The sequence below is a fragment of the Vipera ursinii genome (assembly GCF_947247035.1).
Source record: "Vipera ursinii genome assembly, chromosome: 6".
Lineage (NCBI taxonomy): Eukaryota > Metazoa > Chordata > Lepidosauria > Squamata > Viperidae > Vipera > Vipera ursinii.
This window is the reverse complement of record NC_139515.1, coordinates 89,142,730-89,158,808: the sequence shown is the minus strand read 5'-3', so window position 1 is coordinate 89,158,808 and position 16,079 is coordinate 89,142,730. Positions and strand designations below refer to the sequence as shown.

At 44.8% G+C, this 16,079-nt stretch overlaps 2 protein-coding genes across 2 annotated transcripts in view; both read left to right on the top strand.

The window, feature by feature from the left end:
• LOC310642441 (C-type lectin lectoxin-Lio2-like) overlaps positions 1 to 16,079 on the top strand; it is a 310,859-nt gene that overhangs the window by 105,139 nt on the left and 189,641 nt on the right. The gene's annotated exons all lie outside the window — the stretch shown is intronic.
• LOC310642702 (uncharacterized protein) lies at positions 8,627 to 15,315 on the top strand (the record flags this gene model as incomplete). Its single annotated transcript, XM_083366589.1, has 2 exons — positions 8,627 to 9,559; positions 14,362 to 15,315. The coding sequence occupies 2 exons, from the start codon at positions 8,627 to 8,629 to the stop codon at positions 15,313 to 15,315; spliced, it is 1,887 nt and encodes a 628-aa protein (XP_083222715.1).

Below are 16,079 nucleotides of genomic sequence, written 5' to 3'. Positions count from 1 at the left end.
TTGTTTCTGTTCGAGTGTCTTGCCCTGTCTACTCTCATATGAACTCACCTAGCTGGAGAACAACCATATTCAGAGAGCACCAAGGGCCCCATAGTCTTCCTCCTCCTTCTCCACTCTGTAGTAGCCACCCCCTTCCACCCCCTTTGACCTTGCTGGGTCAAAGAACGTCTGCAGGAAAACAACCACGTCTGAGAGGACCAAGGACCTCGCATTCTCCTCCTCCTCCTCCTCCTCCTCCTCCTCCTCCTCCTCCTCCTCCCCTCTTCACTGGGAAGAGGGCGTCCCCCCCATGTACACTGTGTACACTCAGTGAATGAATTTGTTGACAGCATAGAGAGCATTTGGTTAAAAGAGAGAAAGAAACGGGGCAGTGATGGTAATGATAGAATACGAAACATAGAATAATAGGGGTGGAAGGGACCTTGGAGGTCTTCTAGTCCCACCCCCTGCTCAGGCAGGAGACCCTATAGCGGCCTAGACAAATGGGTATCCAATCTCTTCCTGAAGTCCCCCCCCCCGTGATGAAGCACCCTCAACCTCTCAAGACAAACTGGTCCACTGATTAATTGTGCTCACTCCCAGGAAATTCCTCCTTAGTTCTAGGTTGAATCTCTCTTTAATGTGGTTGGCCACATTAAAGTTGGTTGGCATCCAAGAGTGTCGACTGGCGGCCCCCAGGGGGAGGGCGTTCTCTGTGGGCGCGCCAGACCTTTGGAACCGTTTACCGGTGGAGCTCCGGACGGCTCCTGACCTTCGCTCCTTCCGACGTGACCTAAAAACATATTTATTTGAACAAGCCGGCCTGGTCTGATGGGTTTAGGGGTATTTTAACATTTTGTATTAATTTATTGAATTGGGCTACTGTATTTAATATTTCTTTTAATTTTTATATATTGTATTTTATTGTATTGCCCTGTACACCGCCCTGAGTCCTTCGGGAGAAGGGCGGTATAAAAATTAAATTAAAAAAAAATGGTCTTCCACCCGTTACTTTTTGTCTTGCCCTCAGATGCTTTGGAGAACAGGTTGACACCCCCCACCCTCTTCTTTGTGTACTCAACCTCTACTACCCCCCCCCCCCGAACAAAAAGGAGCAGTGGCAACTGGCAATGTTTTAAAGAAGCATGTTTTAAAGACTTTTCTCTTCTTGATAACAGAATAACAGAGTTGGAAGGGACCTTAAAGGTCATCCAGTCCAGCCCCCTGCTCAAGCAGGAAACCCACTCTACCATTCCGGACAAGTGGCTGTCCAGTCTCTTCATAAAAATAAACTCCAGTGTTGGAGCACCCACAACTTCTGGTGGTGAGCTGTTCCACTGGTTAACTTGTTGGGGGCAATTAAGCTGACTTTGTAATAAAGCCGCTTGTGGGGGGTGTGAAAGCCCTAACAAGCAGGCATATACATAGAATGAAGGCTACTGCTAAGCTTGTAAGCCGCCCTGAGTCTTCAGAGAAGGGCGGGATATAAATGGAATTAAAATAAAAATAAAAATAAAACTATCTGCTCTCTGTCAGGAGACAAACTCACCCAAAGTACGGCCAGTCCTTTAAGAAAAACCTCTAGCTTTTCTGACTGAGGCCTCCAGGACCATCACAGACAAATAGAGACAGGAAATCTGGAACAATCAGAGGCTGGCAAAGGAAGCTAAAGGAAGAACAACAATAACAAGAAAAAAAAAGGATTTCTTGTGACTTTGTGGAAATAAAAGGAAATAAAAAAATATCGTCTGTTTCCTGATCAAAGTTGCCCAGGGCTGACAGATAAGGAAGAAAGGGGTTATTTACACAAATTATTTCCTGTGGCTCGCAAAGTCCCACTTCCTGCAGTGGGGAAAGGAAGATGGCGGAGCCAGCAATTTAAGCCTCCCTTCCCACCACCACAAAGTCCTGGCAGTTGTTTTTAATGAGGATGCCCGAATAACACCTCAGCTTGCACACTGCACCATCAAAGGCACGGAGCAGGTAGAACACAGAACATCCTCAGAGTTGGAAGGGACCCTGGAGGTCTTCTAGTCCAACCCCCTACTCAGGCAGGAGACCCTTATACCATTTCAGACAAATGGCTGTCCGGTCTCTTTTTGAAAATCTCCAGTGATAACAGAATAACAGAGTCGGAAGGGAACTTAAAGGCCTTCTAGTCTAACCCCCTGCTTAAACAGAAGATCCCATACCACTTCAGACAAGTAGCTCTCCAGTCTCTTCTTGAAAACCTCCAGCGATGGAGCGCCCACAACCTCTGGAGGCAAGCAGTTCCACTGGTTAATTGTTTCTCACTGTCAGGAAATTCCTCCTTAGTTCTAGGTTACTTCTCTCCTTGATTGGCTTCCATCCGTTGCTTCTTCTCCTGCCTTCATGTGCCTTGAAGAATAGCTTGACTCCTCCTTCTTTGGGGCAGCCCCTCGGATATGGGAACACTGCCATCATGCGCCCCCAACACTGCCAACACTGCCATCATGCCCCACCCCACCCCATCCTTCTCTTCATTAAACTAGACATACCCAATTCCTGCAATTGTTCTTCATAGGTTTTAGCCTCCGGTCCTCTGCTCAACTCTGTTGCCCTTTCTAGGTCTAAACATCTTTTTTGAACCAATAACTGGATCCAGAAATGGATCAGTTGGGTGGACAATACATTAAATCTCAATACAGTCAAGATAGGCACTGTTGGCCAGGGAAGAGGACTTCCCATCCAGAAACAAAGACTGGGTCTTCTCTTCATGATCTGGGAGGCAGCTTTGAATCTGGATAGTCAGGTGGAGAAGGATGCTAATCAGGGCAGATGTACCTGGTGGTTTCCAGGCAGACCCCTCTTCTTTCTGCAACTGCCGTGCTCCTCTCCAATTCACAGATGAAGAGCAAGCATTGTCCGAAGAAATTTCCTGGGCATGTGGCCAGCATGACATGGAGCGCTGTTACCTTCCCACCAAAGTGGTACCTATTTATCTGCTCTCATTGCATGCTTTCGAACTGCTAGGTCAGCAGGAACGGAGCAAGTAACGGGAGCGTATCCTGTCTTGCGGTACTTAAGTTTTGAACTGCCAACCTTTCATTTGACAAGCCTAGCCTCTTAACCACTTAGCCACTGTGCCCTTTCTAAAGTTAGGACTGCCTGTGTGTTGTTGTTAGTTGCGAAGTCATGTCTGACCCATCGCGACCCTATGGACAACGTTCCTCCAGGCTTTCCTGTCCTCTACCATCTTCTGGAGTCCCTTTAAGCTCATGTCTCCTGCTTCAGTGACTCCGTCCAGCCACCTCCTTCTCTGTCGTGTGTCGCAGCCAAGGAGCTTGCGTAACTCAATGAAGCTATGAGTCACCTAAGACGGACAGGTCATAGCAGAGAGTTCTGACAAAATGTGACCCACTGGAGAAGGAAATGGCAGCCCACTCCAGTATCTTTGCCATGAAAACCCCATGGACAGGACTGCCTGTTTATAAATACAAAATCCATTTAAAAAAAACAATCAGAAGGGGACCACTCAATTCACCCCAATACACGGGGGAAGAGCCAGGTCTTAACAGCTTTCCTAAGATAAGCCATTTGGGGGCCTGTTGGGGGGTTATTTATTTATTTATTTATGAAATTTATTAGCTGCCCATCTTTACTTCACAGTAACAGTGGACGGCTTACAACATTAGGATATTAAACTACAAACTCTAATGATACACAATAAATGCCATAGTACGAAATATCAACCTAGCTAAAAAGATGGGGAGGGAGGGAGTATGGTGGGAAGGGGAAGTGAGGGGATCTGTTGTTTATCAATTACTCCTATCGTAAGATCCCCCTCCACTGGAGCCCAGGTCAGCCTGAAAAGGTAGGTTTTCTGGGTCCCATAGGATGGCAAAAGAAGGAACTAGATATTTCAGGTCCCTAGGCATGAGCTGAAGCAGTAGGCGTAAGCTTAAATGGACTCCAGAAGATGGTAGAGGACAGGAAGGCCTGGAGGAACGTTGTCCATAGGGTCGCGATGGGTCGCACACGACTTCGCAGCTAACAACAGGCCATTCAAGCAGTAGGAGACAGCTGTCCTATACATCGCCACCAGGTGCCTGCCCTCCTAGGAACTCTCCAGTTCCCACTTTCAAATTCCCAAACTGACTTTCATGCCCACAACGTCTGGCAGCCATTTCCATCATTTGACTTGTGTAGAAACAGATTGCACAGACCCCGGTTGTAATGTGAGGCCTTAGGTCAAAGCCCAGGAGACAGAGGAGAGCCGATAAAGCTGACTGCACAGGTTGGTTTCAACAGTTGGAAAACTGTGCTTTTGATTCTTGGAGATCCATTCCTGAGATCAGGGATCCCAAAACAGCCTACAAGACGGTGTAGCTGGACCTGAACTGAGCCAGCAAATCACTGGCGAAGAACAGAAGAATTTCATTGCTTCACTGACTACTATACACACTTATAGTACCTGCCTCAACAGTAATAACTGGGAGAGGGATCTTGGAGTCCTAGTAGACCATCGCTTAAATGTGAGCCAGCCATGTGCCTGCAGCTGCCAAAAAAGCCAATGCAATCCTAGGCTGCATTAACAGAGGGATAAAATCGAGATCATGTGAAGAGTTAATACCACTTTACAACGCCTTGGTAAGGCCACACTTGGAATGCTGCATCCAGTTTTGGTCACCACAATGTAAAAAAAGATGCAGAGAATGTAGAACAAGTGCAGAGAACAGGAACAAAGATGATTAGGGGTTGTTGTTAGCTGCGAAGTCGTGTCTGACGCATCGCGACCCTATGGACCACGTTCCTCCAGGCCTTCCTGTCCTCCACCATCTTCTGGAGTCCATTTAAGCTCACGCCTCCTACTTCAGCCACCTCCTTCTCTGTCGTCCCCTTCTTCTCTCGCCCTCAACCTTTCCCAGCATGAGGCTCTTCTCCAGTGAGTCCTTCCTTCTCATTAGGTGGCCAAAGGATTTGAGTTTCAACTTCAGGATCTGGCCTTCTAAAGAGCAGTCAGGGTTGATCTCCTCTAGAACTGACCGGTTTGAGCGCCTTGCAGTCCAAGGGACTCGCAGGAGTCTTCTCCAGCACCATAGTTCAAAGTCCTCAATTCTTTGGCGCTCAGCCTTTCTTATGGTCCAACTTTCACTGCCACACATTGCAACTGGGAAGACCATAGCCTTGACTATACGCACTTTTGTTGACAGGGTGATGTCTCTGCTTTTTAGGGTGCTGTCTAGATTTGCCATGGCTTTTCTCCCGAGGAGCAAGCGTCTTTTAATTTCTTGGCTGCAGTCCCCATCTGCGGTGATCTTGGAGCCCAGGAAAATAAAATCTGTCACTACCTCCATTTTTTCCCCATCTATTTGCCAGGAATTGAGAGAACCGGATGCCATGATCTTGGTTTTCTTAATGTTAAATTTTAACCCAACCTTTGCACTCTCCTTCTTCACCCGCAACAAGAGGCTCTTTAGTTCTTCTTCACTTTCTGCCATCAGAGTGGTATCATCTGCATATCTTAGGTTGTTGATGTTTCTTCCGGCAATCTTAATTCCAACTTTTGATTCATGTAGCCCTGCCTTTCTCATGATGTGCTCTGCATATAAGTTAAATAGGCAGGGTGACAGTATACAGCCTTGCCGGACTCCTTTCCCAATTTTGAACCAATCAGTGGTTCCGTGTCCATTAGGGGACTGGAGGCTAAAACATATAAGGAATGGTTGCTGGAATTGGGAATGTCCAGTCTAATGAAAAGAAGGACTAGAGGTGACATGATAGCAGTTTTCCAATATTTGAGAAGCTGCCCCAAAGAAGAGGGAGTCAACCTATTCTCCAAGCCACCTGAAGTCAGGACAAGAAGCAACAGATGGAAACTAGTCAAGGAGAGAAGCAACCTAGAACTAAGGAGAAACTTCCTGACAGTTAGAACAATTAACCAGTGGAGCAACCTGCCTCCAGAAGCTGTGAATGCTCCAACAGTGGAAGCCTTTATGAAGAGACCGGACAGCCATTTGTCTGAAAAGGTAGAGGGTTTCCTGCCTGAGCAACGGGTTGGACTAGAAAACCTCCAAGGTCCCTTCTGACTCTGATATTCTGTTATCTACTTTGCCACAGAGTGCAACTTTCAACTCTGAAATAAAAGTGGAAATAAAAGTTTTACTACTCTGGGGTTCAACTCTCTGCCCTAGAACAGAGCTGATTTCCCTGGACCAGCTCACAGGAGAAGAGGCTGCTGCTGGGAATAACCAGCATTGACGAGAGAGAGAGTTAGCTGCTAGTAATTGGTCCAACTTTCTGGGATGATGAAATGAGAGTTAAGGGACCTCGTTATGGGTTTGTGTGCCCAAACAGGCGCAGCCCAGGGGGTGCAATCCAATTCTCCATCATCACGAACCATTTATAACAAATGCAGGGAATTTCATCATCTCTGTTTTGCTATGAAGCAGCAGTCAATTAATGACCCTCAGATTCATTTTCCAGAATACCCCGAGGGATTCATTAGAGTGGATTCTCTTTCTTACATGCACAGGACTAAACTTTGTTCCTTAATAATTTTTTTCTTAAACATCCACTTTGAAAAATGTATTGTCATCCTTATTTAAGTATTGATGTCAGCCTTTGGGGACAGTCCAGACGAGAAGCACCAACTATGGGTATCATTGGGCTTCCCATGTAAACCATAAACTAGATGACCTGAAACCACTTTATAGTAATGGAATCTTGCAAGTACAAAGTTTTTAGAATAGAATAGAGCTGGGAGGGACCTTCGAGGTCTTCTAGTCCAACCCCTTGCTCAAGCAGGAGAACCTAGACCATTTCAGACAAGTGGCTGTCCAGTCTCTTCTTAAAAACCTCCATTGCTTAAGCACCCACAATTCTCTCTCTCTCTCTCTCTCTCTCTCTCTCTCTCTCTCTCTCTCTCTCTCTCTCTCTCTCTCTCTCTCTCTCTCTCTCTCTCTCTCTCTCTCTTAATTTAATCAGAATAAAGCTGGAAGGGACCTTGGAAGTCTTTGAGTCCAGCCCCCCACTCAAGCAGGAGGACCTATACCATCTCAGATAAGTGACTCGCCAGCCTCTTTTCAAAAATCTCCAGTGATGGAGCACCCACAATTTCTGGAGGCAACTTCTGTTCCACTGGTTAATTGTCCTCACTGTCAGGAGGTTTCTCCTTAATTCCAGGTTGCTTGTCTCTTTGATCATTTCCCAACAATTGTTTCTTGTCCTGCCCTCTGGTGCTTTGGAAAATAATTCGACCCCCTCTTCTTTGTGGCAGCCCCTCAAATATTGGAATACTGCTATCGTGTCAACCCCATTTCTTTTTTTCTTTAGACTAGCCAAACCCAAATCCTGCAGCCGTTCTTCATATGTTTTCATCTCCAGGCCTTGGATCATCTTAGTTGCTCTTCTCTGAACTTTTTCCAAACTCTCAACATCTTTTTTTTGTAGCATGGTGACCAAAACCTCCTGCCCTCCATTTGTAACTGCTTGATCCATTAGGGGAGTCCCTTCTAAGCATTTTCCTCTCCTCAAGGTGAGCCATGTCTTTCATTGCATCTCCTCATGTCATTTCTGAATTCAAGAGTCAAGGATAATAATAATAATAATAATAATAATAATAATAATAATAATAATAATAATAATAATAATAATAATGAAGAAGAAGAAGAAGAAGTAGTTGGAAGAAGAAGAAGAAGTAGTTGGAAGGGACCTTGGAGGTCATCTAGTCCAACCCCCTACTCAAGCAGGAAACAGACAAATGGCTGTCCAGTCTTTTCTTAAAGACTTCCAGTGTTGGAGCATTCACCAATTCTGGAGGCAAGGAGTTCCATTGGTTAATTGTTCTCACTGTCAGGAAGTTTCTCCTTAGTTCTAGGTTGCTTCTCTCCTTGGTTAGTTTCCATCCGTTGCATTTGGAGATGCACCATTACAACCACGGTGGGGGAATCCTTCACCCCTGTCTCCCCACCCATCGGATTCTGGTCCTTCATCGCTACTTCATCTCTTCAGCGTCTGCCCAGAGATTCATTGCCCCTCTTTGCCCTCCCTAAGGGCATTTCCTTGCAAAGCTGGCAGAGAGGAACTCATTTCTGTAGGACGCAGAACAAGGCATCTGGGACTAGGTGCGTTAGAGCAGGGGTGTCCAACCTTGGCCACTTTAAGACTTGTGGACTTCAACTCCCAGAATTCCTCAGCCAGCAATCTATGGGTCATGACCCATAGATTGCAACAATAAAGTTTTCCGTTGTGTTTTCAACTTTGATGTGACCATGAGGTAGATCTAACATCATGATTGCTAATAAATAATAATTATGTTGTTTAAATATTTCTCTCCCATTTTTCCCCACTAGATCACGTCACTTCTACTCATGGGATTTTATCAAAAGAAAGATCATTTCCAAAGTTGCAAGAAAGACAAAACTGTCTTTAATGTTGGCATTAGCTGGACTCTGAACCATCAGAACGGATTCTCTGAAAGTGGAAACTCTTCAACTGATAGAAGCAAAAGTAATAAAGGTGGACCTCTTAGCATTTCTGCCAATAGTTACCATCTCTTTCTTGCATTACAAAACCCAAAGATCCCAGATCTAATATTGTTCAAGAGCTATTTATGTAGAAATAAGAAAAATCTGAATTTTGTGTCCTTCTTAAGCCCTTTGTGACCCATAATCCCGGTATTCCCATGGATACTGGCAACCGGACTCTAGTTACTGAGTTTGTTTTTCTAGGTTTCTCCAACATCACACATGGCCAAGCCTATCTCATCCTGCTGTTCCTCATCATCTACTTGGTCACCATTCTGGGCAACTTCATGATCATCTCCCTTATCCTGGTGGTCTCCCATCTTCACAGTCCCATGTATTTTTTCCTCAGCCACTTATCCTGCTTGGATGTCTGCTACTCAACAGTCACGGTCCCCAAGATCCTTTCAAATCTCCTTCTCCAATGGCACACCATTTCCTACAACCACTGCTTGGCCCAGATGTTCTTCTTGATAGGATTCACAGGCTCAGAGTGCTGGCTGCTGGCCATCATGGCTTACGACCGCTACGCTGCCATCTGTCATCCTTTGCGCTACTCACAACTCATGAGTTCACGTGTTTGTGTGACAGCAGTCATTATTGCCTGGATCTGTGGCTTTCTGGATGCCGCAGTTCACACAGCCTTGACTTCCAGCTTCCATTTCTGTGGAGATCATCAGATCCACCACATCTTCTATGATCTCCCACCGCTGCTGAAAATTGCCTGTGGTGACAAATTTGTCAGTGAGATAGCAATGCACACAGCCACTGTGTTTGTAGGATTGGGTCCCTTCCTTTTTGTGGTCATCTCCTACTTCTACATCCTTGCGTCCATCCTGCGTATCCCTTCCAACACAGGCAGGCACAAAGCTTTTTCCACTTGTATTTCCCATCTGGTGGGAAATGGTTTAGTTAACTACAACCAGCCCAGTGCTGGCTACTCCCTGGAGACCAACACTCTGATTTCTACAATGTATTGCATTGTCACCCCCATGTTGAACCCCCTGATCTACAGCCTCCACAACAAGGAGGTGAAGGGGGCTCTGCGGAAGGTCCTGGAAAGCCACAGGAGACCATGGGATTCTTCTCAGAAGGTGCAAAGACAAGTTTAAAGTCCTTCTTGGGACATCAAGAACCCAAGTCTTGTTTTTCCTGAATATATTCAGGAGAGAAAAGATGCACGAAAGACAACCAAGTGTTTGGTTGTTTCTCATAATCTGTAGCTTTCAGACTGACCCCCTTCCTCAAGGTTTCCTACAAACAGAAACTGTTTGTTCTCAGCAACATGCTTAGCCACTCAAAAGCTAGCAGAAACTTAGACAGAAATAGTGGTTAGTGAGTGCTGGACTGGAGGCTAAAACATATCAGGAACGGTTGCTGGAATTGGGTATGTGTCGTTTAATGAAGAGAAGGGTGAGGGGTGACATGATAGCAGTGTTCCAATATCTCAGGGGCTGCCCCAAAGAAGAGGGAGTCAAGCTATTCTCCAAAGCACCTGAAAGCAGGACAAGAAGCAACCGATGGAAACTAGTCAAGGAGAGAAGCAACCTAAAACTAAGGAGAAACTTCCTGACAGTTAGAACAATTAATCAGTGGAACAACCTGCCTCCAGAAGTGGTGAGTGCTCCAACACTGGGAGTTTTTAAGAAGAAACTGACCAGCCATTTGTCTGAAATGGTATAGGGTTTCCTGCCTTAGCAGGGGGTTGGACTAGATGACCTCCAAGGTCCCTTCCAACTTATTATTATTATTATTATTATTATTATTATTATTATTATTATTATTATTATTATTATTATTATTATTATTATTATTAATTTATTTATTTATTTATTTATTTATTTATTTATTTTTGATGTTAGTATACTCTGTGAACTCTCGGGGCTGTGAATCCAATTATATTGATTATTCAGCATCTCCAGAACTTCTGACCAGAAGGAACCATTGTGAGGTAGTGTCACCCAGAATGCAGAAAGATTGGTTCAAAATCTGGTGCGGACAGACAACACCTCGTAGATTCCAGATTTTTGTCTTGTTTGGAAGCAAAGAAATAAGCGGGTGGACCTAGGGGAGGCCTTATCAGAAGAGACAAATTCTGATGTTTCTCACTTTTCACTGGCTTCCTTGTTCCTGTGGCCAGCGTGACTCTATGCCAAGGTGCATGGAACGCCGTTATCTTCCCATCAAAGGGATACCTATTTATCTATTTCCACTTGCATGCTTTCAGACTGCTAGGTGGGCAGAGCTGGAGCAAGTAACGGGAGCTCACACCCTTGCACGGCGCTCAGATCTCGAACCTGGGCTGCCACTGAGCCATCGCACCCCCGACATTTCATTGTACTTTTTATTTATTTATTTTTATTGTAAATCACTCAGAGTCAGTAAGGTGAGATGGGGGGTGGTGTAGAAATGTGATGAATGAATGAATGAATGAATGAATGAATGAATCAATCAATCAATCAATCAATCAATCAATCAATCAATCAATCAGCGAGATAAAACAAGGTACTGACTTATTGAAAAGACCCTGTTTATTGCTTCCATTGTCTGCATTGTCTGTAGCCTGGAAAATAAACACACACACACACACACACTGTGCTTTGTTCCCTTCCTTCTCACCCCTCCCTAAACTTCCCTGTCTAGGACATCTGGCTTCACTTGTCTCCCAGCAAAATAGTTTGGCCCCAGAAGATCTCTGCTGCTTCTCCTCCTAGCTCTATTCCCAGTAGGATCCACGACAGGATATTCCTAGGGCCCAAGGAACGTTTTCCCCCAAGACCATCATCTACCGTGGTTCATACAGACAACTGAGAGACTGGCTTCTCTTGGAAGAAGAAGCTTCTAAGCATCTCCCTTCCTGCACTGTGGGCAGACCTTTGGCTGAGCCAGCTTTAACCTTGTTGTGGGAGAAGATGGGGTGAACATGACTCCACTTCAGCCCCAGCTGGTCTTCTCCAGCTGGGATAACCAGCAAAGGTGAGCTGCTCTATGGTCCATCCAGCATCCTCTTTTGGGGAGACATTGCAAGGAGAGGTTGACATTGAGAAGGAGAGGAACCCAATTAAACACCTCCAGGGTTGGAGCACCCACAACTTCTGGAGGCAAGCGGTTCCACTGATTAATTGTTCTGACAATTAATTTCTCCTTGGAGAAATTTCCCTTTAGCTCTAGGCTGAATCTCTCCTTCCTTAGTTTCCATCCATCGCTTCCTGTCCTGTGGCAGTCCTTCACGAACAGGAAGACTGCTAATGTGTTTCTGCTTAGCCTTCTCCTCTTTGGGTTAAACATGCCAAAATCTTATTCATATTGCTATTGCAACTTTCATTGTCTTGACATTAGGGTTCAAATCTATCCAAAACCCCATCCAGATGTGGTCTTCTACTCTTTTTACCTAACACTGCAGGTGCTGAAGAAATGTCTAGTGTTTAAAGTATGCAGACTTGTAATAAAAGAGAGAGAAAATGCAAAAATAATTGCTTAACAAGCACCTTCTAGCATCAAAGTAGTATAAATGCTTAGAATACAATAGATATAAATAGTGAGAGAATAGAATAGAATAGAATAGAATAGAATAGAATAGAATAGAATAGAATAGAATAGAATAGAATAGAATAGAATAGAATAGAATAGAATAGAATAGAATACTATAGAATAGAATAGAATAGAATAGAATAGAATAGAATAGAATAGAATAGAATAGAATAGAATAGAATAGAATAGAATAGAATAGAATGGAATGGAATGGAATGGAATGGAATGGAATGGAATGGAATGGAATGGAATGGAATGGAATGGAATAGAGCTGAGCTGGAAGGGACCTTGGAGGTCTTCTAGTCCAGCCCCTGCTGAAGCAGGTGAACCTATAATGTCACAGACAGGTGAATGTCCAGTCTCTTGTTAATAATCTACAGTGATGGAGCGCCCACAATTTCTGGAGGCAAATTCTGTTCCACTGGTTAATTGTCCTCACTGTCAGGAGGTTTCTCCTCGATTCCAGCTTGCTTCTCTCCTCAATCAGCTTCCACCCATTGTTTCTCGTCCTGCCCTCTGGTGCTTTGGAGAAATGGTTGACCTCCCCTCTTCTTTGTGGCAGCCCCTCAGATACCGGAACGCTACTATCCTGTCTCCCCTATTTCTTCTTTTCTTTAGACTAGCCAAACCCAAGTCCCGCAGCCATTCTTCGTATGTTTTAGTCTCCATGGCTTTGATGACCTCAGTTGCTCTTCTCTGAATGTTTTCAAAAGTCTCAACATTTTTTTGTAGTATGGTGACCAAAACTGGCTGCAGCATTCCAGGTGTGGCCTCACTAGGGCTTTATAAAGCAGTACGAATACTTCGCGTGATCTTGATTCTATGCCTCTGTTTATGCAACCCAGGATTGCATTAGCTGCAAGTAACCAAGAAGACCTAACTTCTCAGGAGCAAGTTAGATTCCTAGCACATTCTTATCACAACTGCTCCTACTGTAACAGAGAAGAAACTTCGTTGTGGTGTCCACAGAACACAGAATAATAACCAGAAGGGACCTTGGAGGTCATCTAGTCCAACCCCCCTGCTCAAGCAAGAGATCCTATATGATTCTGGACAAATGGCTATCCAGTCTATTCTTGAAAAGTCTCTGGTGATGGAGCATCTACAACCAAAAATGGAGGCAAGCCGTTCCACTGATTAATTGTTCTCACTGTCAAAAAATTCTCCTTAGTTCTAGGTTGCTTCTCTCCTTGGTTAGTCTCCATCCGTTGCTTCTTGTCTTGCTTTGAGGCGCTTTGGAGAATAGCTTGGCTCCCTCTTCTTTGGGGCCGCCCCTGAGATATTGGAAGATAGCTATCATTCCAGCAACCTTTCTTCACACGTTTAGCCTCCAGTCCTCTAATCATCCTTGTTGCTTCTTTGTACTCTTTATATAATCTGGAAATCTTTTTTATCACAGCAACCAAAACTACAGTAGATACATGCATCCTGAATGTGGATCTGCTTCACAGTCTTCTCCATGAATTGTGGGTGCTCTTTGGCAAAAGATCAGTTGCCAAGGAAAGGAGTAGGGCCCACATCTTGAAAATTAAGATGTCCCACGATCCTGTCTGTCTGTAGGCTTGTGACTTCCTGAGTGACTAAAATAAAAATGTTTTGGTCCAGCTTGAAGTGTGACAATGTCACCTTCAGGACACAAGGGTTGGAGAAGGCAGGAGGTGCATTCCATACTGGGACATCAACAAAGATGATTAGGGGATTGGAGATTAAAACATATATGGAACGGCTGCTGGAATTGGGTGTATCTAGTTTAATGAGGAGAAGGACCAGGGGTGACATGATAGCAGCGTTCCAATATCTCAGGGGGGCTGCCCCAAAGAAGAGGCAGTCAAGCTATTCTCCAAAGCACCTGAAGGCAGGACCAGAAGCAACGGATGGAAACTAATCAAGGAGAGTAGTAACCTAGAACTAAGGAGAAACAGTTAGAACAATTAACCAGTGGAACAACCTGCCTCCAGAAGCTGTGAATGTTCCAACACTGGAAGTTTTTAAGAAGAGACTGGACGGCCATTTGTCTGTAATGATATAGAGTTTATTGCCTGGGCAGGGGGTTGGACTAGATGACCTCCAAGATCCCTTCCAACTTTTTTATTATTATTATTATTATTATTATTATTATTATTATTATTATTATTATTATTATTATTATTATTATTATTATCTTCCCATGATAGGTCAGTTGTCCTCTTTAGGGACTGTGGTTCTGGTGCAGAACTTGGAAGGGATGTTCTCAGAGCTTCTCAGCAGGTCAAAGCCCAAGAATGCAGGAGGAGAAATACGTTCGGCTCCCCCAGCTCAACAATCTAACTCATCTCACCCTATACTTAATTCTAATTTCTCCACATGCCCATTTCTCTCTTCCCAGATCTCCATTTTCTTCATGATGGATCCCCACAACCAAACACAGGAGACAGAATTTATCTTCCTGGCATTCTCCATATTCCAGAGGCACCACGTCCACTTTTTCTTGGTGTTCCTGGCTGCCTATCTGGTCACTCTGTTGGTCAACCTCACGATCATAACCCTGGTTGTCCTGGATTCCCATCTTCAGACCCCCATGTACTTCTTCCTCAGCCAGCTCTCCTGCTTGGATGTTTGTCTTTCTTCTGTGGTGGTACCAAAGATCTTGGCGAACCTCCTACACCAAGAGCAGACGATCTCCTACAAGCAATGCCTGGCACAAGCCTTCTTCCTGATTGGCTTTGCGGGATGTGAGCCGGCATTGCTGGCCATCATGGCCTATGACCGCTACGCTGCCATCTGCCAACCTTTGCACTATGCCCACCTGATGAGGGGAACCTTGTGCATCCAGCTGTTTGTGGCCATTTGGCTCTGGGGCTTCCTGGATTCGGCCATCCATGTTGCCCTGGCCTCCAGGTTGGACTTTTGTGGAAACAACAATCTTCCTCACATCTTTTGTGATGTCCCCCCATTATTGAAAATCACCTGCAGTGATTCCTGGGTCAACGAATTGACCAATCACGTCAGCAGCATCTTTGTGGGCCTTGTCCCTTTTCTCTTCATCATCTTCTCCTACTTCTACATTTTGGTCTCCATTTTGCGGATTCGTTCAAACACCGGCAGGCGCAAAGCCTTCTCCACTTGCGCCTCACACCTTGGTGTCGTAATGCTTAGCCTTGGAACCGCTTTTGTCAACTACAACCAGCCCAGTGCTGGCTACTCTCTAGAGGTGAACACCCTGATCTCCACCATGTTTTGCATCATCAACCCCCTGCTGAACCCTTTGATCTACAGCCTGCGCAACAAGGAGGTGAAGGCGGCCATGAAGAAGATTCTTGTCTACCGGAAGACGGCCTAGCCTTCATTTGGGACCATGTGTGTGTGTTGTGGAATTTCACGTGTTGTTTCTGCTCCCCAAGAAAAATGAAAGCCGTGGACGTGAACTGCAGTAAACTATCTTAGGGCGTTTGCAAAACCACCCTCAAGAAGAGAAAAGAAATGGAGACGGTTGTCAGATCGTGAGTACAGGGAGTCCTCGGCTTACGACAATTGAGCCCCAATTTTTTGTTGCTAAGTGAGGCATTTGTTAAGTGAACTTTGCTCCATTTTTACAACCCTTCTTGCCACAGTTGTTAGGTGAACCGTTGCAGTTGCTAACTGAATCCGGCTTCCCCATGGACTTTGCTTGTCAGAATGTTGCAAAAAGGGACACACACACACACACACACACGACCCTGGGACACTGGGACGGTCATAAATGTGAGTCAGTTCCCAAACGTCTGAATTTTGATCCCGTGACCAGGGGGAGGCTGCAACGGTCCTAAGTGTGAAAAACGGCCGTGTCACTTTTTTCAGCGCTGTTGTAACTTTGAAGGATCGCTAAACGAACTCCCTGTGGATGGGATGTTGCATCTGAATAAAAACTCGTTCAAAAGCCAGGACTGGGTTAGGGCTCCAAAGTAACCGAGGGTGGGTTTTACGGAATAAAGGCTTTTAGTCTATATTATTATTATTATTATTATTATTATTATTATTATTATTATTATTATTATTATTATTATTATTGTTATTGTTGTGTTGTTGTTGTTGTTGTTGTTGTTGTTGTTGTTGTTGTTGTTTACC